At 50.6% G+C, this 22,778-nt stretch overlaps 3 protein-coding genes and 1 pseudogene across 3 annotated transcripts; 1 reads left to right on the top strand and 3 right to left on the bottom strand.

Moving 5' to 3' along the window:
- Positions 1-177: 177 nt before the first annotated feature.
- Positions 178-4,029, bottom strand: LOC117846886 (origin of replication complex subunit 3-like; annotated as a pseudogene).
- On the top strand, positions 4,022-6,549 carry LOC117846888 (uncharacterized). The gene is made up of 3 exons (XM_034728007.2): positions 4,022-4,774; positions 5,246-5,537; positions 6,242-6,549. Coding segments are annotated over exons 1-3 (972 nt in total). The 5' UTR covers positions 4,022-4,096; the 3' UTR covers positions 6,244-6,549.
- Positions 6,550-6,784: 235 nt separating this feature from the next.
- Positions 6,785-11,958, bottom strand: LOC117846883 (kinesin-like protein KIN-14R). Its single transcript, XM_034727997.2, has 14 exons — positions 11,494-11,958; positions 11,038-11,378; positions 10,754-10,949; positions 10,412-10,488; positions 10,212-10,311; positions 10,016-10,123; positions 9,750-9,926; positions 9,377-9,662; positions 9,068-9,229; positions 8,766-8,981; positions 8,650-8,687; positions 8,407-8,570; positions 8,192-8,317; positions 6,785-7,846 (listed from the first exon to the last, which is right to left on the bottom strand). Exons 1-14 carry the CDS (start codon positions 11,660-11,662, stop codon positions 7,067-7,069), a joined length of 2,940 nt encoding a protein of 979 aa, XP_034583888.1. The 5' UTR covers positions 11,663-11,958; the 3' UTR covers positions 6,785-7,066.
- A 165-nt stretch (positions 11,959-12,123) lies between these two features.
- LOC117849389 (uncharacterized) lies at positions 12,124-13,262 on the bottom strand. Its single transcript, XM_072292331.1, has one exon. The coding sequence runs from the start codon at positions 13,124-13,126 to the stop codon at positions 12,419-12,421; it is 708 nt and encodes a 235-aa protein (XP_072148432.1). The 5' UTR covers positions 13,127-13,262; the 3' UTR covers positions 12,124-12,418.
- Between the last annotated feature and the right edge of the window lie 9,516 nt (positions 13,263-22,778).

Below are 22,778 nucleotides of genomic sequence, written 5' to 3'. Positions count from 1 at the left end.
ACTTTGTTCGGGCATGTTTCGCACAAAAAGTTGTGCCCATCCCTATATACCCGTGAATTTTAAGGTGATGACGTATATAACAACAAAGGTCACAGCATTGCACCTGCACATCATTTTTGAACATTCTGCGGTGATTCAATGCCCCACCGATGATATGGCAACACGCACACATAAAGAGAGATTTACAGAATCTACAAACATCTAGGTATAGATTAGTGCATTACACATTTGAACATTGACAAATAGCAGTTTTACAAAATATGGCATCATAGATGCAAACCATAGGCACTCAACAATTCCGCTGCCACAACGTATAAAACATGCAACAAGTCCTCAGTTCCAGTCAAAAAGAAAAAAAAAAGAAGAAAGAGGATGCTTATGCACAAGGTGCCACTAAAGTTATTCAGGTGGAGACTTTGCCCATTGGTTGAAGAAGCACCCACAATGAGATCGAAAGTGCCCTGCGCAGCAGAGAAAACACCATAGTTTATGAGAAAGGACCAGTATTTTTCCAATAATTATGTTAGACCAAAGCACCACAGAAAATATCTATTTCAGTAAAATAGCAGGAGGAAACCATCCATTCCTGCTGCGGTTTTGCCGAGGAGAACAGAACACAAACGAATACGAAAATCCATCACACGCTCCAAGCAGATTCGAATAAATTCATCAACCTAGCAAGCATATTGCTGTGGTTTGTTGCACGCTTTTCTTTGAATGTAACCAGAGCAAATTTTATATAAGGAAAATAATTTTCCTGTCAACCGAGGTGAAATGAGCGATTCCCAAGCCATATGCGTATTGCTCTTCAAATCTACAGTGAATGAAACCATAGGGACACTTAGATGCTCAATTTTATCAAATTATTCTGCTAGGTAGTGATCACTGCAATCACTTCGCAATCAATTATAGAAAAAAGCAGAACAAATTCAATCGAACACTAGCATTCTGACATGGACGAATTTGAGAGTCGAATTCAGAGCTGACGAAACAACCCAATAGGGTAATGAAAAGAACATGAAAGAGTTACAAATCAGCAAACATACCTTATCACTAGTGGTCACTCACACTGAAGCTGTCAAATGGAAATCCAGAGCCCTCTTGACCGTTCTCGTACACGGCACTTGTTGGGTGCCTAAGATCAATGCCAACATTCCGGCAAGAGTTTAGACACATCTTTAAATCAGATACACAATCAACAAAGGTTATTGAAAATGAAACTATCTTATTTCTTCCACCAATACATTTTTATTTTCATAATTAACCAGCAAATATTCGTATTATAGATGTCATGTAAGAATTTAATGTGCGATATCAATTGGATTAAATTTATACCATTCTCATCACGCTGTAGTGGGCAGCAAACGAATTGCTTTCCTTCCTTTGTGGGTTTGACTTCGGCGAAGAAGAGCTGATAAACCCAAGACCTCTTTTCTCTCTTTTTTCTGAGGTAAAAGGAAGAGAACATCAACATTCTTGAAGCAGATAATTTCATGAAAAGGTAAACACTCAACAGGCACCACATATTTCCTAGTAACATCCTGTAATAGAACGGCAGCTTTCTCATTCAGTGGAACTGTACCATTTCCAGTACTGGCTGTTGATGTCCTAGTCCACTTTTCCTTTGTGGGCCTCACACAATCTGCACCGATTGTCCTCACTCATTCCTTTTAAATGGTATCCCCAAACTTCATGCACATGTAATAAAGTTTTCATTGGCAGGTACCTTATCATATTCATTACTTGGGCTATAAATCCTTCACCACATCTTGACTTCACTCCTGACAAGTTTTCGCAAGTCACTTTAGATACAAACAGCACATTTTCAGTATGTAGATTTGGGCTGACTGCCTCGCAGAAGATATCCAAAAGCTGCACTTTGTCATGTCTTCCAGCTTCATACAGGCACAAGAGAACAGAACCCCAATCTTTTTGCAATTTCAACAGCTTAGAAGGTCCTTCAACCATATTGTTGCTAGAATTGCTCGAGTTCTTTGCACTTGCACACGAGGGAAGACCAAAAGCATATTTCAGTATCTGTTGAGGAAGTGCTTCAAACTTATCACGCCAAAATTCCTCACAATCTTCCTCAAGCATTCCAAGGCACAAAAAACTCAGAGGTTCCAAGGAGAAGTGCTTACTGCATGCAAGCTTGAGAGCACTAATAAAAGAAGTTATTGTTCCATCATGCCTAAAAAAGTAATTTCGGAGGAACATCGCAACTTCATGGCCGATGCAGAATCCAGCGCATGGTTTAACAAGGATGACCTCCACAAGTGCATTCATTCTATCCAACGGAGATCCCAAGGCAAGTTTACAGGGCTCTAATCATTGGAGAGCCTCTGAGCACAGAAGCTTCTTAGGTGCATCAAGGGTAGTTGCTATCCCCATTACAAAGAAGATTGGAATTTTAATTACCCATTCACTCAGCATCATCACAAGCTCTCCCAGCACACCACCTGAACAGTGCTCCAAATCATCAATTATGACAATGATAGGCTGATCGTAGTTCTCAGTTTCACAATACCAAGATGCCAGTGCAGGTAAATCAGCAACATCAGGAACATCGGATAGTAGCTGCCTCAACAGGCTCCTATAGCAACCACCAACTCCATGTTTTGCCGATAATTCAGCTGCTGACAGCTTGGCTAGGTGACATCCATTGGACTCCAGATGCCTCGCAAGATCCCGAAATGTGGTGATGTCATCAACGAACTCTGCATTCTTGATGAGGATGAACGCCTGGGGATCCTTTTGCAGATCACATCAGTCAGGAGAGGTTACAACTGATGGACTTCAGTGTGGCGTGGTCTCCCAATGGCACGAACCAAAGAGATGGACTCCTTCACCCACTGCAGCACCTGGTCGAACAGCTTGAGGTTAATGCCCTTTAGGACCTTATCGATGGTGGACAGAATTTTGGACCAGGTTTGGTGGAAGGCCTCAAGGCGGAGCTTCTCATACAGCTCTGCATCCCCTTCATCCTCATGCTCCTCACCGGCTGCATCATGGCATCTGTCAGCCAATTTGGGATTGGAGGAGGATGGTTGTGAGGTCTGAATCCGGTGCCTAGCACGGGACGATGGCACCAAGGATGCAGCAGCCTTGTGAAGGACAAGAAATGGCTGAATGTTGCTAGCCGCAGTGAGCGGGGTGTTGCTGGCCGGCACTGACATGACTGTTTCGATTGGACCGCAGTCGGTAACTGTTCCAACGACAGTGGACGGAGTAGCTATAAGGGATGAGTCTCTGCCTAATTACTGAACATTCGGTGCATTCGAGGTTCCCATCTTCGTCTTCATCAACAATAGCACCTCGACGTGGACAATCTGTAAATGTGGGGAAAAAATCAGGGATACAAAAACCAAAACTAACAGTCGATCGGAATGTATTGGTCTTCTTCACTGAAAAATATGTACTGTCTCGCCACATTTTGTAATCATCATGTTAAAGATGCAACAGAATTGGTTTCAGATTACGCTTCACTAAACCAATGCGCTAGCTCCTGTTGAATGCTTGAAAAACTACCGTGCAAAACTACAGGTGATTTCTAGGAAGCCAAGAAATTTACCTGGCAAGATGCTCGGCTGCTTCCAGTCTGCTTGCTCTCGTCCTCGCCTCCTCCCGCACGGACGGCACGGCGGCGGGGTGAGCGATGGCGCGGATGTGAGAGAGACGCCGCGACAAAGCAAAGCCGCCTCGGCCGGGCGACGGGCGGCGCGGGTGAGGTCGCGAGGAGGCGGAGCCACAGAGTTGGGGAGAACCGGGAGAGGCGAGCGGCGCCCGGCGGGTGCCACGCTGATTCGCCTCTGCTAATGCCTGCCGGGGTTGAGAGATTCGCCGGCGGCGGCCGCGCGCGCCCCCCGTGCTCGACGTGAGCAAATGAACCGCCCGCCGCCGGTTTGTGGGACCCGCTTGACAGCCCTCGAAGGAGCTCGTCAAGATTCGTGCTGCGCCAACCGTTGACTTTGTGGGCCCCACAAGTCGGCGTCACGAAGCACCCGAGTCTCCAACCCCAAAACCCTCCTCCCCTCTTCTCTTCCCCAACCAACCCTCACACCGGCGGCGGCGGCGGCGCAAGAGCTCCCTTGCTCCCATGGCTCTCGTCGCCGGCTCCTACGAGCGCTTCATCTGGGGCTTCTCCCTCAAGACCCTAACCTCCTCCACCGCCTCGTCGTCCGAAACCCTCACCCTCGCGCCGCTCTTCTCCTACCAGGCCCACACGGGCCCGGTCCGCTGCGTGGCCGCGGCGCCGCGGGCGGGGCTGGCCGCCTCCGGCGGCGCCGACGACTCCGTCCGCCTCTACGACCTCCCCACCGCCGCCGACCTCGGCCCGCTCCTCGACCCCACCGCCGCCGTCTCCGCGCTCGCCTTCTACTCCCGGGGCCCCGTGCCGCGGAACCTCCTCGCCGCCTGCGACGACGGCGCGCTCCACCTCTACGACGCCGACGGCTTCGCGCTCCTCTCCACGCTCCGCGCGTTCCCGCGCCACGAGGCCGCCGAGGGCCTCGCCGTGCACCCGTCGGGCCGGGTCGCGCTCGCCGTCGGCCGCGCCGGGGCGCTCGCCATGGTCAACCTCGTCCGGGGCCGCCGCAGCTTCGCGTGCCGCCTCGAGCGCCCCGCGTCCGCGGTCGCGTACGCAGAGGACAGGGACGGCGGGGATCGATTCGTCATGGCCGCCGAGGAGAAGGTGACCTTGCACGACTCGGAGGATGCCAGGATCATTCATGAGATGGACTGCGGCAAGAGGGTGCTCGCCTTTGCGCCTGCAAAGGTACTACTACTACTACCACTGGCTGCGCATCCTGTTGATTTGGCCATGGGCATGTTTAGGATTGAGCTCTTATGATTGGATTAGTGTGCAATGGCTGATAACTTGTTGAAATTTATCATCTTGCTGAATGCAAATCCAGCTTTCATCGGCTTTTTGGTTGCCCATGGCATGCTGAATTGACATCTTGGTGCAGCTTCGCATCATGATTTTAGACACTATATTACAATTTCCTGATTTGTACTCCCTCTGTTCCAAATTGTAGGTCGTTTTAGCTTTTTTGGTTTCATAGATATTATTATGCATCTAGATATAGTGTATGTCTAGGTGCATAATAATATCTATGAACAAAGTCAAAATGACCTACAATTTGGAACGGAGGGAGTATCAAATATGTCAGCTCAGATACTCCATGTGCCCATGTCATAGCCTGACCTTTTGCACTTTGCTCACATATTTTTGGGTAATTTTCAGAATGGAGTCCTTTACACTGGAGGAGAGGACTGTGGTATTACTGCCTGGGATCTGTCCAGCGGCAAGGTCTCCTCACGCATTGAGGGTGCTCATGCAACTCGTGTAAAAGGGGTTGTCGTTTTTGATAATCGGAAGGATGGATCAGAGCTCTCCAATCTGATTGCTTCTGCTTCATCCGATGGTGTCATAAGGATATGGGATGTTCGGACAATTGGGAATGGAAAGCCGACTCCATTGGCAGTGGCTAACACAAAAGCAAGGCTAACCTGTCTTGCTGGGACATCATTGAAATGTAAGTACTGAAAACTTCATACTCTAGTGGCTGTTATACTCTGCTTATCAAGATTGTAGGGAGAAGATACAAATGAGCATGTTGTATGGGATCCCTTGAGTTGGTTACATGGCCAAACTGTAGGATGATTTTAAGCCTGCATTATATCTACTGAGGAAATGCATTCCTTTTATTCTGTCAGTTTCTTCCTTGTTTGTCACTGTTATTCTTTCTATTACGTTAGTCGTTAAGAGTATTAATGTGTTTGGTAGAAAGATGTGAAATCGCATGCCTTCTTCAGTTAACTTCAGACAAATAGGATATAGTTTGGCAGTGTTTTCACATGTGTTAGCTTAGCATTTATGATTCTTAGGACAATAAGTTTCTTCCCCTTCTAATTAAATGTTATATTTGATTGTTGCCGAAAATAAACTTAGGCAAAACTTCCCCACAGTGCTAGGCTTTTAATTGAAAAGGAGTGTTGCGTGTTAGTTCTCTAGAGAAAGGCAGAAACAAACAAGAAAAGGGGGCATTTATGATTGTTTCCCTATATGAAATCAATGGGATGCACAAAATTCGTGATGCTCTTTTATTCAACTTTTTACATGTAAATGTTTGCAAATAATGCGGGCTGTATCTCTGTTGATTTTCTTACTTTTGTGTTAATTCACTTTGTGTTTTTGATTCTGCATATAATGTGGGCTGTGGCTTTGTTTAATTTGCAGGAGTGGCAGAGTTCAAGTGAAGAGCAGATGATGAAGCAAATCATTGAAGGGCCGCTGTGCTTGTAATGTGTAGTTCAGTCCATATAACGGATTGGTACGAGAGAACTGGGATGAAGGAAGGATTTAAGCTGGAGATCTGTCACTCAAGCATTAGCATTAGCTGGATGCATTTGAAAATGTATGATAGTCATCGATTATACATAACATAGTTTGGCTTGAGTGCGTGAACTGAACTCAATATGAGATTGTGTGATTTGATTGTACCTCAGTAATGACCATTTCCAATGTTAACTGGGCCGTTTGCATCATCGTGTTGCCTTTCAATCTTTTCCTAAAGAACCTTATAAAAAAAAATCTTTTCCTAAAGAAGAATCGTACTCAACCGATGTTTATCTCCAAGCGTGATACCATCTCCCCGCGTATACAATTAGAAAAAGGAAATTTTCTTGACATGCCACTGTAATCTTTCTTAATCCTGTAGGGAAAATATACAGGGACATAGGAATCCTCCTAATATAGAAATCAGCACAAGAGTACAAGACATTACCTGAACACACAAGTTGGAAATTCGTAAACCTGATAGTGATCAGCGTCTGTCTGACATCAAGCACCATCAACCTCTAAGAAATTTAGAGTTCTCTCACAATACGTGAGAACTCACAAACTCAACACCTAAGATCAAGCACCATCAACCTCTGTAAGAAATTCAGAGTTCTCTCACAATAAGCGAGAACTCACAAACTCAACCAACCTCTATAAACACCTAAACTTCCTACCAATCTACAGACTTCTTTCGGCCTAAGCTGATGCAGCTGACTCGAGTCTTCAGAAGTTCCTGAGGCTTGTCCCGTTGTTCCATCCCCGCTCCTTGTCCCTTTTCTGCTGCACCCTCTGCCCAGCACCGCCGCTCACAGGTACTCGCCGCGCCGCCTTGCGCGCGCCGTCAGTGCCCTGTGTGGTGGCGATGGCACTGGCTTTCCTGCCAGCCTGCGCTGCCACTGACGGCCTGATGATCACCTTCTTCTGCAGGCTTCGGCGCAGGATGCTGTTGATCCTCTTGCTCCGGCTTCCCTTGTCGTTGGAGACAACCGGAGGAGAGCATAGCGGTGGTGAGGGCAGCTGCTCTGTGATCTTGTCGAGCGGTGGTGGCGCTGCTGCCGCAAGAGGTTTGGCTGTGGGCAGTGGCATCAGCGAGTTCCTCCGTGGAAGTGGTATCAGCGATTGTCGGCGCGAGGCCTGGTTCATTGGCTGCTGGTAAGCTCCACCGTTGCACAATGAGACTCGTCTCGCTTTTGCCATCGGCGGCAGTTGCCCAGCTTCAGGGTTATTCTCCTTCTCCTCCCCGAGAGACAACAGCTGCTTGAAGCTGTATGTGTCAGTGTTGCTGTCAGAGAACATCTGCTTCGCGATCCCAAAGTCTTTGCGTCCTGCTGATGGCTTCTCTGCTGTCGAGTTGAGGTTCCTCTCGGCCATTGGGCTTCTCAGGTACGGGCTCTCTTCCTTCATGCTGTGCTGCTTCTGCAGATGATCTTGAGCGATCTTGTTGTCCACATGCTGCCGTGCTATCTTTCTTTCAACTAGCAGCTGTGATTCCAGCTCTTTGATCTGCAAAGAGTTTAGAAGTAACGGTAAATATGTGTCACTTCTTTATTCTAATTCCAATTTTCCCATAAACACGTCATCAACTACAACAGATTTCACAAACTTTGCAGAAGTAATGGAATAATTGCATCATCTATGAGAAAGAATAACAGTTCCTATGCATACTGGTTTCAAGTTAACATCCATCAGTATTATCATTGTTGGGAACCTTCTAGGGTCATCATGGCATCAAGATATGGCATAAAAAGATCATTCGAAGAGGTTTTATGATGTGCAGCAAATTACTACTCTTGGCAGATGTTGCAAAAGGAAGAAGCTAATGGCATCAAGAAGCTATGCCTGATGTACCTTCTCTTGGAGATTCATAGTGAGCAAGTCTTTGGCCTTGTTCTTTGCTTCAAGTGATTGGATTATTTCTTCCATGCTCTTAATCTGAGCATCTTTGTTCTTACTGTCCTGCTTGGCTTTCCCAACCTAGCAGAACCGATAGCGTGTTACAGTTGAACAGAGTTAAAACAAAAGGGCTTACATAACATGCAGATATTGGCAGAATACTACAGTACCATGAGCTTGTATCTTGACAATTCTCCAATATCGACTTGCTTTCTTGCTTGCCCAAGCTCTATTCCTCGCACTCTGCTTGCGAAGTTCAGTGAGCAAAGAGTTTCACCTACGTCATTCTCATTAGGACTGATTTGAACAAACATCAAAGTCTTGGAATCTCCACCTGCATTGCTTACACTGAATTATAATACTAAACAAGAGCAAATGATTCTACCATCCTAATGAAGAAATAGCCTACATACTTAGTGAGTCTTGCAGCAAGTGTGTCAGCTTCGAATTCCTGTAATTTGAAATATAACCACCAATGTAAGTTACAGCTGAGAATTACAATTTAAATAAAGGAGTAAAGTTTAAATACCTAAAAGGTATATGCGAGGTCTTTGTTGCAAGAGCAGATATGACATCACCGAGTGCAGAGAGTGATTTGTTAATGTTCTGTGCTTCTTTCAACCTTTCTCCTTGCGCATCTGTCTTTGCTACCCGCTCACTCCCAGCGAGGTCAATTAGCCATAATTTGCTCTTTGTGCATTCTCCATTGACCAAGTTTTCTCCTTTGACCATTACACAGTGTATACTGAAATTCAAAATCACTTACGAATTTAGGATAGAATTTACAATCTACAACATAGCAGAAGCGCATGAAATTCTTTGGCTACGAACCAGTGTGATCGACTGCTATGTTCGTTAGCATTTGTGGAACCAACAACTCTAGCTTTGCTTCCAGTTTGCAGGACCTCCCAAGCCTCATTCATGTTAGTCACCCGTGCTTCAACAAGTCCAGGTACATGGTGAACCCCTTCTGCAACTTGTCTTACTTCTAGCCTACAAAATAATGTTTCATGTCATACTAGAATTTTTGCTGCTACAATAATATGTTTCATGTTCACGAGTATCATTGTACCATTTATCATGTCTTACTAGGACTTTAGATTGTCAATATAAAAATATAAATCACGAGTGCCATTATACCTTTTGGTTGTTGCACCTGGTTGAGACCCTGTCAGGAGCAAATCATGGATCTGCTCGTTGTACACCTCCAAAACACTGACAGTAACCTCGTACAGGAAAATGCCCTCTCTTTCTTTTATTATCCGAAAGAGTTCCTCCAAAGTTCTGTAGTTGACCCCCCGAGCACCTTCAATTCCTTCCATGGTAAATGTTTTACCAGTGCCGGTCTGTCCGTAAGCAAAGATGCAAACATTGAATCCATCTAACACCGAGGTTGCAAATGGCGCAGTTTTCTCAAACACCTTTTCTGCACATAGATTGAATAAGATACGTTGTTAGAAGTGTGGTTAGGATGCAATGCAAAGTGAGTAATTGCATTTATGAAGTGGGTTACCTTGGTCTTCTTCAGGGCTGAAGACAGAATCAAATTTGAATATTTTTTTGGAAGATACGTGGCCTTTAACAATGAGCTCTCCATCTTTTGCTGACTCAAAATCGATGGCTGTTGAAGCTCCTTCAGCTATTTCTTCTGCATTAAGTGGCCGACACCGGCAGAACACTCTTATATTACCTAAGCAGTATGCCAAGTCACTGTTAATTTTGTCATCGCCATATCTTGCAACAAAAATGTATACGCAGAGAAAAGAATAAATAACTAACCCTTCAGCTCTATAAGCTTGTTGTATAAATCCTTCCGTTCCTTTGCCTCCTCACTGAACTTTTCTTTGAGGTCCTTAAATTCACGTTCCAGAGTTGCATATTGATTCACTGTTTGAATGAATGTATCATGTTACACTGATTTCTAGTAAGTGGAAACAAATAAGACAAGTGAAGAATGTAGATAGGACAAGCGTACCATATTGCTGAATTGTTGTGGACATTTGTGTAGCATCCAACACACAATTTTTATATTCTAGTGATTCTTGGCGTAAATTCTGGTACTCCAACTTCAAGACCTGTAGAGGATTGTAATAAATATCATACCATTTATGACATTCAAGCCAAAGCACTGGTGCTTGTCTATAGTATGTAAACAGTGAGTTCTTAGCAGAATACCTTGAATTTTTCACTCAATTCATTGACAAAATGACACAATCGACTCTTCTCCTTCACTTGCCCTTCAACAGCAGAGGCTGCAGAAACAATGAAAATTTCAGAAAGCATTCTTGATAGGACAAGAAAGCCTAAACGACTCTTAGTATTAAATAACATGATCCTTCTCTGGTCACAAACTCAGTGAACTGGAACCATGCTTGGGTTGCAGAGTTACCAAATTCCCCGAAATCAGCCAATACAAGTGCTAATCTCTTTTCACTCCAACCACAAATGAACTTAATTTGCTGCTACAGTCAAACACCAAACAGCCACAATGGACCTAATCTTATCACCGGATCTTACCTAAGGAGCCAACGTGCATTGACTTCCTCATGAGCTCCATCTGCAGATCACGAAGCGACTCCTGCGCTTCACGGCATTCTCTGGTCTTGAGAACGTTCTCCCTCATCAGGTCCTCCAGAAGCCTCCTGCATTCCTCCTTCTCCCGCAGGAGCAAAGCGTACTGCTGTTGCAGCAGGTTACAGCAACCGGATTCGCCCTGCAAGAGACATGAGGATCTTTGTTCAGGCACACAGAGAAGAATCCAATTTCCTCGATGAGATGTTTGGCTGCTGTGGATGTGTAACCTCTTTCGCTTGCAGAATTGGTTGGTCGTCGATCCGACCACCACCACCCACGGTGTCGCCCCCGCGCGCCCCGCCGGCGCTGGGCACGCCGCGGCCTTCCGCGCCGGCTGCCACGGCCTCAGCGCCGGGCGGCGAGGTCGCGGCGGAGAAGAGCTCGAGGGGCGCGACTCCCCGGTGCCGCGCGGCGCCCCTCCTGATGTAATCCGGCGTGTCCTGCAGCACCCCCTCGCACGGGACGCCGCCGGGCGACGGCGGCGGCGAGCCCGCGCCGCTGGCGTGGCGATCCAGGGCCCGCGTCGCCGACGCCGCGGAGACCGACGAGCCCGCGGCCGAGCCCTCCTCTGAACCACCGCAACAAAAAACCAACCTCGGTGAGGAATTGAGCACCGATCGAGAATCGATCTGCGGGGGGGGTAAAGAGAAGAGGCACGGAATGGAGGCGCGCCGCGCACGTACCCTCGGCGATGGCGAAGAAGCCCTGGTGGTCGGCGGCGTAGGAGGGGATGATGACGTCGCGGGCGTCGGACATCCTCACCGTCTTCCTCGCCGCCGCAACCGGCGAGGCGAGGGCGGGAGGATCCGCCTCGTCGCGGCCCCGGCCGCCGCCGCTTGCCTCCTCTTCCATCCCGCGCTACAGACCCACGGAACCCCGCGCGGCGACGGCGAGGAGGAGGGAAGGATGCGCGCGAGGCGTTGCGGTGGTGGTGAACTGGCGGTGGCTGGCGACCGACTTGGGCGATCGATCACGTCGCTCCCGTGACGGCGTTGGCGGACGCTGGGAGGGGAGGGGAGGGGAGGGGAGAGGGGTTCGAATTTGAGGCGGAGGGAAAAGCCGAAAGGGGAAAGAGCGGCGGCGGAGGAGGAATCGATCCACGAATGGTGCGCGATCCGTTGGATCGGGGGGTCGGCAGTGAGGAAGGAGAGAGACGACCGTTGGGCCTGGGGGGGATTTTTTTTTCGAACGAATTCGAAACGCGTGCGTGCCCTCCCCGTTGCCACCTAACGGCGGCGGCGGGATGGCTGACGAGTGGGACCGGGTGTGCCCGATTTGGCCTGGTGAGCGCAGGCCGGGCCCTCCTGTCAGCGTCCCGCGGCGGCTGTGGATTGGCCCACGAGGGGAAAGGGAAGTTTTGTCTCGGCCCGGCGGGCCCCGCTGGTGCTGGTGTAGGCTGTAGGCTTGCGGTTGGTCGGTATGCAGGCAGCCGTAGGCCGAGGCCGTGGCCGTGGCCGCCGTTCCATTCGTTCCGGCGAGGCCGCCGGGCATGACTGTATTTTCATTTGCATCTGACAACAAGATCGTATTTTCACAGTATACGTACGCGATCGAGGGAGCGCTACAGGCCGGTGATCATCCTATACACCGAGCACTGTTTCTCTGATGCTAGAAATCGGCAGGATCGTAGTTATACGCTACCGGCTCTGCTCTCGGGGACGAGTTCCAGCGGCAGGAAGGCCAGACGGCGCCGACGCGGCCGGCGACGAACGCGGCGAGGCGGCGTGCCGAGCGCGCCACGAACGCGGCGGGGTCGTCCACGCACCCCAGCTGCCACGAGCAGGCGCGCATCAGCAAGCGCCCGCGCCCGCCCCGCCCGCGCCGGCCTCCCCCGGCGCCGGCGCCGCCGAAGCCGACGCGGCGCCAGAGGCGGGCCAGGCAGCACTCCTCGTCGCGGCCCGCCGCGACGACCACGGCCGACTGCAGGTACGCCGACGCCGCGTGCTTCAGCAGCTGGTTCCGGATCCCGATGTTGGACGGGTCGAAGTCGTGGATGTCGTGGCACGAGTACTCGGCGCTCCCGCTGCCGCCGCGCCACGGGTGGTGGTCGCCGCCGCCGCCGCACTCCTCCTCCAGCACGTCGCAGAGGCTCGTGTACTCGATACTGCCGCTACGCCCGATGCTGCTGCTCAGGCTCCACGGCCGCGACCGGCGACAGCTCCCCGCCCGCGGCGACACCTCCAGCGGCGACGCTTCGGCTGCCTCCATCGTCGTCGCCATCTCCCATGCATGCAACGGCACGACCTCCCTCCCTCCCTCCCTTCGGAATTGGAACCTGTATCTTGAGATGAGAAACGAGGCGTTACCAGTGAGCATCTCTCTCACTGGTTCTGCTTGATTATAGGATCCATGTCCTAACTCTGACCAGGCCAGAGATAGCACTTGGTGATAGAGACTGCATGCCTTAAAAAATCTTTGGTGATAGAGATAGCACTTGGTCAGGATCAACAGCATGGCCTGGACACCACAGCTCTTTGTGCAGTGCAACTAGTTTTGCAAGACCACAGAAAAACACTCAATTGAAAAGGGAAGATCTACACGGGGGAAAAATCTGCCAAAAAAGAAATCGCAGAATGAACCATGGGTCCATGGCTAGTGACAAAGTGACCACATGTTGGCCATCAAAATTGGACAAAAAAATCAATGTTAAATGGAAGTAAAAAAAAATATGATGGTTCATATTATCGTTTCAGAATGCATTATTCGAACAGAGAACAAGACCATCCCCATAAACATTACACATGCCTTCAGATTTGGATCGGCAGCAAGGCCAACAGAGCTCATGTGCATTGCTACTGATTGCAATTATTTAGTTGAGCAAGTGTTTAGTAACCTATGTTCACTCGTCGAACAACTCTACTCGATAATGAAATTCTGAAATGCAAGTTCAGTAACTCTCGATGAAATTTTGTGAGTTTAGACTGCTGGGACTATTCAGGCACATGCACCCTCGCTCTGAGTCGAATTCACGCTTTAAGCCGCCGCCTCCTGACCCCATCGTGCGCCGCCGCTAACGGCCCTGCCCCGTGTGGAGATGAGATGCTGCCCCGAGGCCGGCACGTCGAGAGCACGCGGCGCCCAGAGACGGTTGGGGCTCATTGTCGCCGGAGTACCTCGACGAACGGCGAGGCGGCGCCCGCTGAAAGAGTTTGTCGCGCGGTGCTCTTTGCTCGCCATTCTGAAGCTCAAACCGACTATCCACGTCACAGACCCCGACTGCAACTGACCAACCGTGCAGCAACATATTGGTTTCTCAGTTTCATCCTTGGATCAGATGCCCCGTCGGGAGATCAATTTCGCTGGATGCTTGGATAAAAAAAAATGCTTTCCCAATGTCCCATGAACTACTCGCTGAGTACCGGGCAGGTGGCTTCGGACTTCAGAGGTATATGTGTAAAGATGTTCAGAAGTAGTTCCTCAAATATTCAGAGTTGAGAACATGAGGCTATGTGAGACCATGAAAAAAAATGTGATGCGTGAGATCAGCATTCAGGTAGTTCTAGTTTCGATTAGAGATGCTGAGTTCCTAAAGAACACTCGTATGCAAATACCATGGCTTCCTTCAGGTGCAAGCGAGAGTTTTAGTAATGAGTTACTGATGATCAGAAGATGTGTGAAATTCAGGCAAACAAGGTGAACCTCCAGGTTTGTCAGTGTCAAATTACCAGAGTACAACAACTGATGAAGGAAAGATAACAAATGGTATTTCATCACAGCAACGGATGACACAAACAAGCAGCATGCTCTAAGAGAATCACAAATGTAAGTGGCAAATGAATGATACGGTGATACATTCATTTTTTGAATATCTTCCTCACGCTGGTATCTTCAGTTCTGGCGCCTTTGTTGTTCAGATTTTGGTTTTGCTGTTCAGCCATGGTTCGGTACAGCAGCAAACATAGTTCAGTCGACTCTGAATAATTTTTGAAACAAGAAATTCGTTAGCAAATGATGGCTGTACAGAAAGTCAGCAGAGAGAATTTAGTGACGAAAAAACTTCGATAAGATAATATATTTGTGATAGCACAGTTAGTGATTGTGACCTGTTGCTTATGTTAATCGGCTAGTAATGTTTGTCATGACTCGGCTCCGGAGGTGCTGATGGAGACTGACCATGATTCTGATTTGCAGTGACCCAGACACGAATTAGTTTCCCGCAGAGTTACAGATTCTGGTTACAAAAGAAAAGCTCTTGGAAACAGCTTTGCTTCTGAATTAACTCTGCACTTGCGTTGTCTGAATCTCCGAGAGTAGGCAGGTTTCAGGAATTCTTCAGTTGCTGTGCTTGTACTGGGACTCATCTATCAGATGCCACTCAATTTGCAGCAATCTCTTGAGACCAGGCCAACGACAACTGTTCTATCCGAAACTCTGTTTAGTGCTTACTGTCACCCTGATGCCCAACTTGTAATTCATGAAAAAGCTACCATCAAGGATTACACACAAGGACTTGGACTTGCAATGGCGCTGGGCTCATGGCTTCCCCTCACCACGCCGGCACAAATCCATGCGGCTCATCCGAGCTCGGCCACCGACGCTGTGCGCTGCACCTCCTCCTAGTCCTACCTCGCTCGCCGCAGTAGCAACTCGATCGGAGCAGCCATGGTCACCGCGGCGCTGCTCCGGAATTGCGAGGCGCCTGTCACCGGCGCCGCTGCTGATAGGGGTGGGGAGGCTCTCGGGTTCCCTCGCCGCCTCGCGGCTGGCCGGCGGGCGGCTTTGGCCTCCCTTCGCCGCTCGTCGCCACCAGGGGTGGACGGTCCACCCCAGTTACCCGTGGGCCGTTTAATTATCAGCCGACGGTTGTGATTTAACAAAGGAGATCGGGCTGTTGAATGGACCGAGCCTTCACCGCCCTCTTATCGTCCTTCTGCCTCCTGCCGCTCTGTGCCGCCAGCCTCGCCGCCGCGGCGCCGCCCTCCGGCGAGCTCCGGTCCCGCACTAGCTTAAGCTCAGGCACTTTCGCTGTCTGAATCTCTGGGAGCAGGCAGGTTTCAGAAACTTTCCAGTTGCTGAGCTGCTGAGCTTGTACTGGGCTCTGGGACTCGTTTTTTCAGCTGTCACCCAATCAGTTGCAGCAATCTGAAACTCTGCTTAGTGCTTACTGCCATGTGAATTGTGAATGCCCAACTTGTAATTCCTGAAAAAGCTGCAGCCACGGCTTACACAAGAGGACTTGGGCTTGCAATGTCAGTGGCCTCATGGCTCATGGCTTCCCAGCACTGGCCGGCGCGCACACCGGCGCTGATCCATGCGGCTCACTCTGGACCTCGGCCACGCGCCACGCGGCTTAGCAGCCCATGGTTCGGTCACCGCGGCGTGCCTGGCCTACCGCGCAGCGACGCTGCCTCGGACTCACGAGGCGCATGTCGCTGGCGCGGCCGCTGGTAGGGGCCATGTCGCGGCTCGCCGGCGGGCGGTGTTGGCCTCCTCCGACCGCGACCGGGGTGGACGGTATTTCATTTACCGTCCACCCCAGATAGCCGTGCGCCGTTAAATCCTCAACCAACGGCCGAGATTAAGCAAGGGAGACCCAGTACAAACGGACCGAGGGCGCTTCGCCGCGCTGTCGTCGTTCCGCCACGCTGGTTCGCCAGCCTCGCCGCCGCACTCCGGTCCGATCCCACACTAGATTCAGTTCAGCGCTAGCTCCCGTGATCCCGGCGCTCTGGTTCGCCGTAGCAAGAGGCTTGCATGAACGCGCGCGCTCGATTGCCAATTAAAGTAGCTCGCGTCATCCTGGCACGCCGCCGCCGTCCGGCTTAACGTCGGCAGGTTTATGAACAGGACAGGACCTCAAGGCAAACCAGACCATGGCGGGCTGTGTGCGTGTCCTGTGTTCACACCAATGAAATTGAATCTTTTGCTTTTCGGTGTCCGTGTCCTTGATGTCCGGCGTCATGCATATGAGCATCTCTACTGAGCTACGATGCAAATATCTCACGTGCTTTTAGAAGTCAATGGAAAACGGAGGCATCAAAGTCTGAGTATATACAGGCACATCTCACACTCTGATTTGAAGTTTTGAACTCACACAGGCAGATGCAGAGGCAGTAATTCAGAGCTCAGGTCCAGAAGACTAGAAGAGTTCATCATAATTTCCTCAACTCAAACATTCAGTGCCCAAGCATGCCAAGAGTCCAAGATGATGCAAAAAAAGCATCTCTCTTTGTTCCAGCACATCTTTTGTTCTAGTTTTTCCTGTGTCAATCAGCGATGATCAAGCAGAGTTGTGCGCCAGCTATTCGGGATGAAATTACAGCAAGAACAGATAGCAGGGGAGGATTATTCCTGCAGCGATTCTCCTCAGAGAGCTGCGAATTATTCTAGTTTCCAGAGAAAGCAGTGTCAGCCTAAGCATAGAGGTACGAAGTAGCAACCGCGTCAGCCACCATGCCCGGAGCGACTGTTCGCTCCGCTCGCTCGGAGGGCGACGACGACGAACTGCGCGAGAGGTCTCAACGGAGGGATTGAAAGAGGGTCGGGAATTGCGGATTCCGGCAGCTAGGATGGCCATTGCGGCGGCGGCCGATGGCCGTCGCCGGACGGGACGAGCCGATTCAAACCAGGGGGGTCTTTGCAAACTACCGGGGGCTATATGTAAATAATCGCGACCCAAAAATAGGGGGTTATTCGTAAAATATAGGGTCTTATATGTAAATATTTGGATCGCAACTATCAATTGCGATCCAAATCGGGGGGTGTTTTGCAAATATTGGCGGTCGGCGACATTGTTGCCCCCGGCGAGGTCGTGCCGCCACCGCTGGCCTCTGCGAGCCCCGCGCCGCGCCGCCATGCATCCCTTGCTCGCTGTAAGTCGAATTCATGCGCCAAGCCGCCGTCTCTTGACCCCCTCCCACGCCGCCGCTAACGGCCCTGCCCCTCCCGGATCAGAAACACCTACTGCAACAGATTGGTTTCTCTGGTTTCATCCTTGGATCAGATGCTAGTATTTCGGTGGATGCTTGGATTGTAAAATGCTTTTCCTACAAGCTACTCGCCGAGTACCAGGCATGTGTAAAAGAGGTTCAGAAGGAGTTCCTCAATATTCAGAGTTGAGGATATGAGGCTATATCAGAGCAGGAAAACATGTGATGCGTGCGATCAACATTGAGACAGTTCCAGCTTGGATTAGAGATGCTGGATTTACTAAAGAAGTTTCATACGCAAATACCATGCATTTAACCTTCAGGTTTGACTCTTAACGGACTCTGCGGTTGCGCTGTCTGAATTGGTGAGAGGCTGAGAGCAGGCAGTTTTCAGGAATTGTCCAGTGCTACAGAAGGCTGTGCAAGGCAGAAGGAGCTGTGAATCAGTGAATGTGATGCATGCCGTTGCCATCAGCGTTCAGATAATTCACCTTACATCAGCGATGCAGTAGCCCCTGAAAAATTCATATGTAGGTACCTTGGTGTGTGTGAATTTCAGCACCGCGTTTGTGACGGTAACATCCGTATGAAAGCCAGGCAAACCAAGCATTTTGTGACAGATAGAATCCATGTTACGTAGCTACCAAGCTGATGCGAAATGAACTCGGCAGACTTCCTGCAGCTTGGTAGCTTCCTGCATTGTGCAGTTCGAAACCCTGGAGTTGCCTGCTGTATTTCTGTCTGATCTGCAGAGATCCATACATGAGTTATATCCTGGCTCAAAAGTCAAAAAGCTCTCGAAAGCTTCTGGAAAAACTCTGCAATCATTTTATCCTGAAATTCTGAATCTCTAAGAGCAGGTAGATTCAGATTCAGTCGTTGTCTGAAACTACTTAATCAGTTGCAGACTTGCAGCAATCTGAAACTCAGGTCTTTCTGATCTCCACCTTTCTATGCCATTTGTATTATCGTTGTGGTAGTGTAATGTAAGCTAAAACATATCTAAACCTGTGTGCATGTGCCCGGATAGGCCCGCGATGTATGAAAACTTTTTTCTTCTTAATACAAAGATACGCAGCTCTTCTCTGTATTCATAAAAAAAAACTCTACTTACTCAAGAATATGCAATGGCAGTGGGCTTATGACTTCCCCTGCACTCACTGGCCGGCTGCCGACGTGCACACCCAAATCCTTGGAAGCCTGGACCTCGGCCACACGACCGCGCCCCACCGAGGCCGCGATCTCCCCGCCTATTACCTCGCTCGCCGCGTGAACGCACGCACCAGACGTGGCGGCGTCAGCCCCTCCTCCCAAGCAAAACCTGACGCGGCGACGCCCACTGTTCGCTCTGCTCCTCTGACCTCACCTCACCAGTCACCACCACCCACCTCTCCATACACTATGGCGCGTCACGCCGGCCCGAAGTGGACGCGGCAGAAGCAACGGCGCCCTTGCTACTCGACGAAGCCATGGCCGATCACCGCCTATACCCGCGCGGTGCGCCTGGACTGCCGCGGCGACGCTACTCCCGATCTGCGAGGTGCCTGCCCGCTGGCGCCGCTGCTTGTAGGGGGATGAGGAGGCTCTCGGCTCCTCTCCGTGGGTACCCTCGCCGCGGCACAGCTGGTGGCTGGCGCCGTTGGCCACTTGGCCTCGCCTCGCCACGGTCAGGGGTGGACGGTATTTCATTTAGCGTCCACCCCCAGCCTAGATTTCCAGATGGGCTAGGCCCACTGGACAGCTCGAGGCCCGGCACTAAAAAGCATGGCACGAGCACGGACCCGGCACGAGGTGAATAGTGCCGGGCCTAGGCCGCATCCTCGGCACACTGGGCCAACACGAGCCCAGCATGATTTTTGGTCAGCCCAATGCGGCCCGATGGCCTGCTAGCAACCCGCAAGTGTGTGTGTGTGTATGGAAAAACCCTAATTCATTGCCCTCCTCTCCTCCCCCAACACCCAAGCGAGCAGCCGGCGGCCTCCCACCCTCTCTCGGTCTCTACCGTGACACTTCCACCACCGCTCTCCTTCCCGTGAACTGTGCCTGCCACCGGGGCCGCCATGCCCACCGCTGGAGGCGCCGCGGGGGCCTGCTTGGAGCTCGGAGCCGCCAGCCGCCATCGGGGAACGCCTGGAGCCGCCCACCGCTGCTGGGGGCCGCAGGGGGGGGGGCTGCCTAGAGCCGGCCACCGCTGCTGGTGCCGGGCCGGGCACTAGCACGGCAGGGCCCGTCGTCCCAGCGGGCTGATCCGGCCTAATAAAAGGTCGTCAGGCTGGGCCTAGGCCGCCTCCTCGGCACGTAGTGCCAGCCCAGCCCAGCACGAAAACCCTTCGGGCCTATTAGTGCTGGGTCAGGCTGGGATAGTGCCGGGCTAGGACCGGGCGGCCCATCTGGAAATCTATAACCCCAGGTAGTTGTGAGCCGTTGAATCGTCAACCCACGGTTGGGATTAATCAAGGGAGACCCCATACGAACGGGGCTTCGCCGCCCTCTCGTCGTCCCGCGACCCGCCGGCCGCCGCGCTGCTTCACCGGCCTCAACGCCGCCCTCCGGCGAGCTCCGAGTTCCGGCCTATTAACGTCAGCAGTCTATGAACACGAGCTCAAGGAAACTGAACTTGGGAAACCAAACCATGGCGCGCGTCCGCTGTCCTTGATGTGCAAATCTACCTCGGGTGTTTCTGGCGTCATGCATCTCTACTCCAATGTCGATGGCCACTTGATCTGAACAAGTCATGGAATTCCAGAAGCTACAGTTGCGAGCCGCCATGGCCGGGCTCCCCCGACGTGAAGTCAAGCTCGCGGGCGCGGCTGCTCGCTCTGCTCCGCTCGGAGGGCGAAGAACCGCGCGCCTCATGTCCTTTCCTCTCCCGTACTTGCTGCGGTAGGCAGCGGAGCGGAGGAATTGAACGGGGAATGCGGATTCCGGCAGCGAGGACGGCGCCGGCGGCCGGACCGGACGAGCCGATCCGGACCAGAGGGGCTTTCTGCAAAATACCGGGGCTATTTGTAAATAATTGGATCGCGACCATCAATCGCGATCTAAAATAGGGGTGTATATATAAGTTACAGGAATCTATTTGTAAATATTCGGATCGCAATTATTAGTCGCGATGGGTATTTTGCAAATTCTTGGCGGTCGGCGACATTGCTGCCCCCGGCGAGGTCGCGCCGCCACCGCGGGTCTCCGTGAGCCCCGCGCCGCGTGTCTCCGTTCATCCCTTCCTCGCCCTCACTCGAATTCACGCGCCAAGCCGCCGTCTCCTGAGTCCTGACCCCGCTCGCGCGCCGCTGCTAACGGCCCTGCCCCGTCGGGAGACGAGATGCTGATGCCCCAGAGACGGTGAGGGCGCATTGTAGCCGGAATAGCTCGACGAACGGCAAGGCGGCGCCATGCGGAATGTTTTGTCTAACGGTTACCTTTGCTCGCCATTCTGAGTTTCTGACGCTCAAACTGAGCTGTCCTGATCACAAACCTCCTCTTCAACTGTGCAACCGCAAATCCCTACTGCAACTGTGCAACAGGTTGGTTTCTCATGTTGCATCCTTGGATCAGATTCTAGAATTTTGCATTTTTGCTGGATACTTGGATGAGATGCTAACCCGGTTCTGTTGCATCTTCTTGTCTTCTGAACTCGCCGAGTTACAGGCAGGCATGGAAGCATGGGATCAGACTTTGGAGTTTCAGAGGTTCAGCAGAAGTTCCTCAAATGTTCAGTGCTGAGAATTACTGAGGCTATGTAAAGGCAGACAAACAATGTGACAGCACATCCGTATAGTTCATGTCTAGATTAGAGATGCTACAGTTCCAATGAATTCTCAAATGCAAATACTATGACCTTTTTAGATGCAAATACTACAGTTTCAATACCGAGTTCGTTAGAAGTATCATTTAAAAAAAACAGTTTCAGTGCTGAATTGCTAACGATCAGAAGATGTGTAAAATCAGGCAACGTAGTGAATCTTCAGTTTTTTTTTTGTCAAATACCAGGGTAAACAACCCGTGAAGAAAAGCTAACATTATGGGTTCTCATCACGACAACAGAAGTCAAGAACAAGCTGCATGTCGTGAGCAACTGACAGATATATGTAAGAATGAAAGATGTGGTGATAAATTCATTTCTGCATATCTTCCTCTGCTGGCATCTTCGGTTCCCTCTTTGTTGTTCAGAGGTTCAGCAGAAGTTCCTCGAATGTTCAGTGCCATTCTAGATCACAGATGCTCCAGTTCCAACACGATTCTCAAATGCAAATACAATGACATCCTTTTGGTGATTGCAGTAAGTCGAACGTAGATGATTGCAGTAAGTGGTCTTGCATGGTGCACAAAGACATTGTAGTTCGATCAAATAATGTAAACTTTTATTTTCAGTATCCTTGTCCTTATCCTGGGATGATTGCGACATCCCCTGCTCGCAAGCTGACCATAAGCTCTTTGCGGCAAGCACGACGCTAACGATTGGCGATGGCAACAAAATATCCTTCTGGGATAGTGGAATTGATCGACGGTCAAAGGTCCAGGGACATGGCACCTAACCTCTTCAACATCTCAAAAAGGAAGAACAGATCGCTATGTGAAGCCATCACGGATAATGCTTGGGTCATGGATATTGACCTCCGGCACCACCAGGGGTTCTCAATGACATACTTCATTGAGCTTCAGAATATCTGGAACGCCGCATCCTGCGTGCAACTCCAACCAGGAGTCCCGGACACCATTCGATGGAAATTAACGGCAGATGGACAATACACCACACAATCAGCATACCGAGTGCAGTTCTTTGGATCGACGAACACCAATTTTGAGGCAATCATATGGAAACCCTGGGCACCACAGAAGTGCAAGTTCTTCGGCTGGTTGGCTGTTCAAGATAGAATATGGACAGCGGATCGGCTGCAGCGTCGGGGATGGCCATGCAATCCACGTTGCGTCCTCTGCGAAGTGGCTCATGAGACGGGGCTGCATTTGTTCACTGAATGCAGTTATACAAGGAATATTTGAACCCAATTGAGTACATGGACCAGGTGCGAAGCCATGGACCCGAGTTGCTGGACTTTACACGACACCCTGCATGAATGGTGGACAACTTTAGCGGGTGT

The sequence above is a fragment of the Setaria viridis genome, chromosome 3 (assembly GCF_005286985.2).
Source record: "Setaria viridis chromosome 3, Setaria_viridis_v4.0, whole genome shotgun sequence".
In the NCBI taxonomy this organism is placed as follows: Eukaryota; Viridiplantae; Streptophyta; class Magnoliopsida; order Poales; family Poaceae; genus Setaria; species Setaria viridis.
This window is presented reverse-complemented; position numbering and strand designations above follow the sequence as displayed.

What these genes read in the sequence shown, in the direction of transcription:
- LOC117846888 (XM_034728007.2), top strand. Translation starts at nt 4,097, where the DNA reads ATGGCTCTCGTCGCCGGCTCCTACGAGCGCTTCATCTGGGGCTTCTCC. An exon ending in TCGCCTTTGCGCCTGCAAAG is followed by an intron (nt 4,775 to 5,245) that starts GTACTACTACTA and finishes GGTAATTTTCAG; the next exon opens with AATGGAGTCCTTTACACTGG.
- LOC117846883 (XM_034727997.2), bottom strand. Translation starts at nt 11,662, where the DNA reads ATGGAAGAGGAGGCAAGCGGCGGCGGCCGGGGCCGCGACGAGGCGGAT. An exon ending in CACAACAATTCAGCAATATG is followed by an intron (nt 10,124 to 10,211) that starts GTACGCTTGTCC and finishes TCATTCAAACAG; the next exon opens with TGAATCAATATGCAACTCTG. An exon ending in CAGCCCTGAAGAAGACCAAG is followed by an intron (nt 9,663 to 9,749) that starts GTAACCCACTTC and finishes ATCTATGTGCAG; the next exon opens with AAAAGGTGTTTGAGAAAACT.
- LOC117849389 (XM_072292331.1), bottom strand. Translation starts at nt 13,126, where the DNA reads ATGCTCACTGGTAACGCCTCGTTTCTCATCTCAAGATACAGGTTCCAA.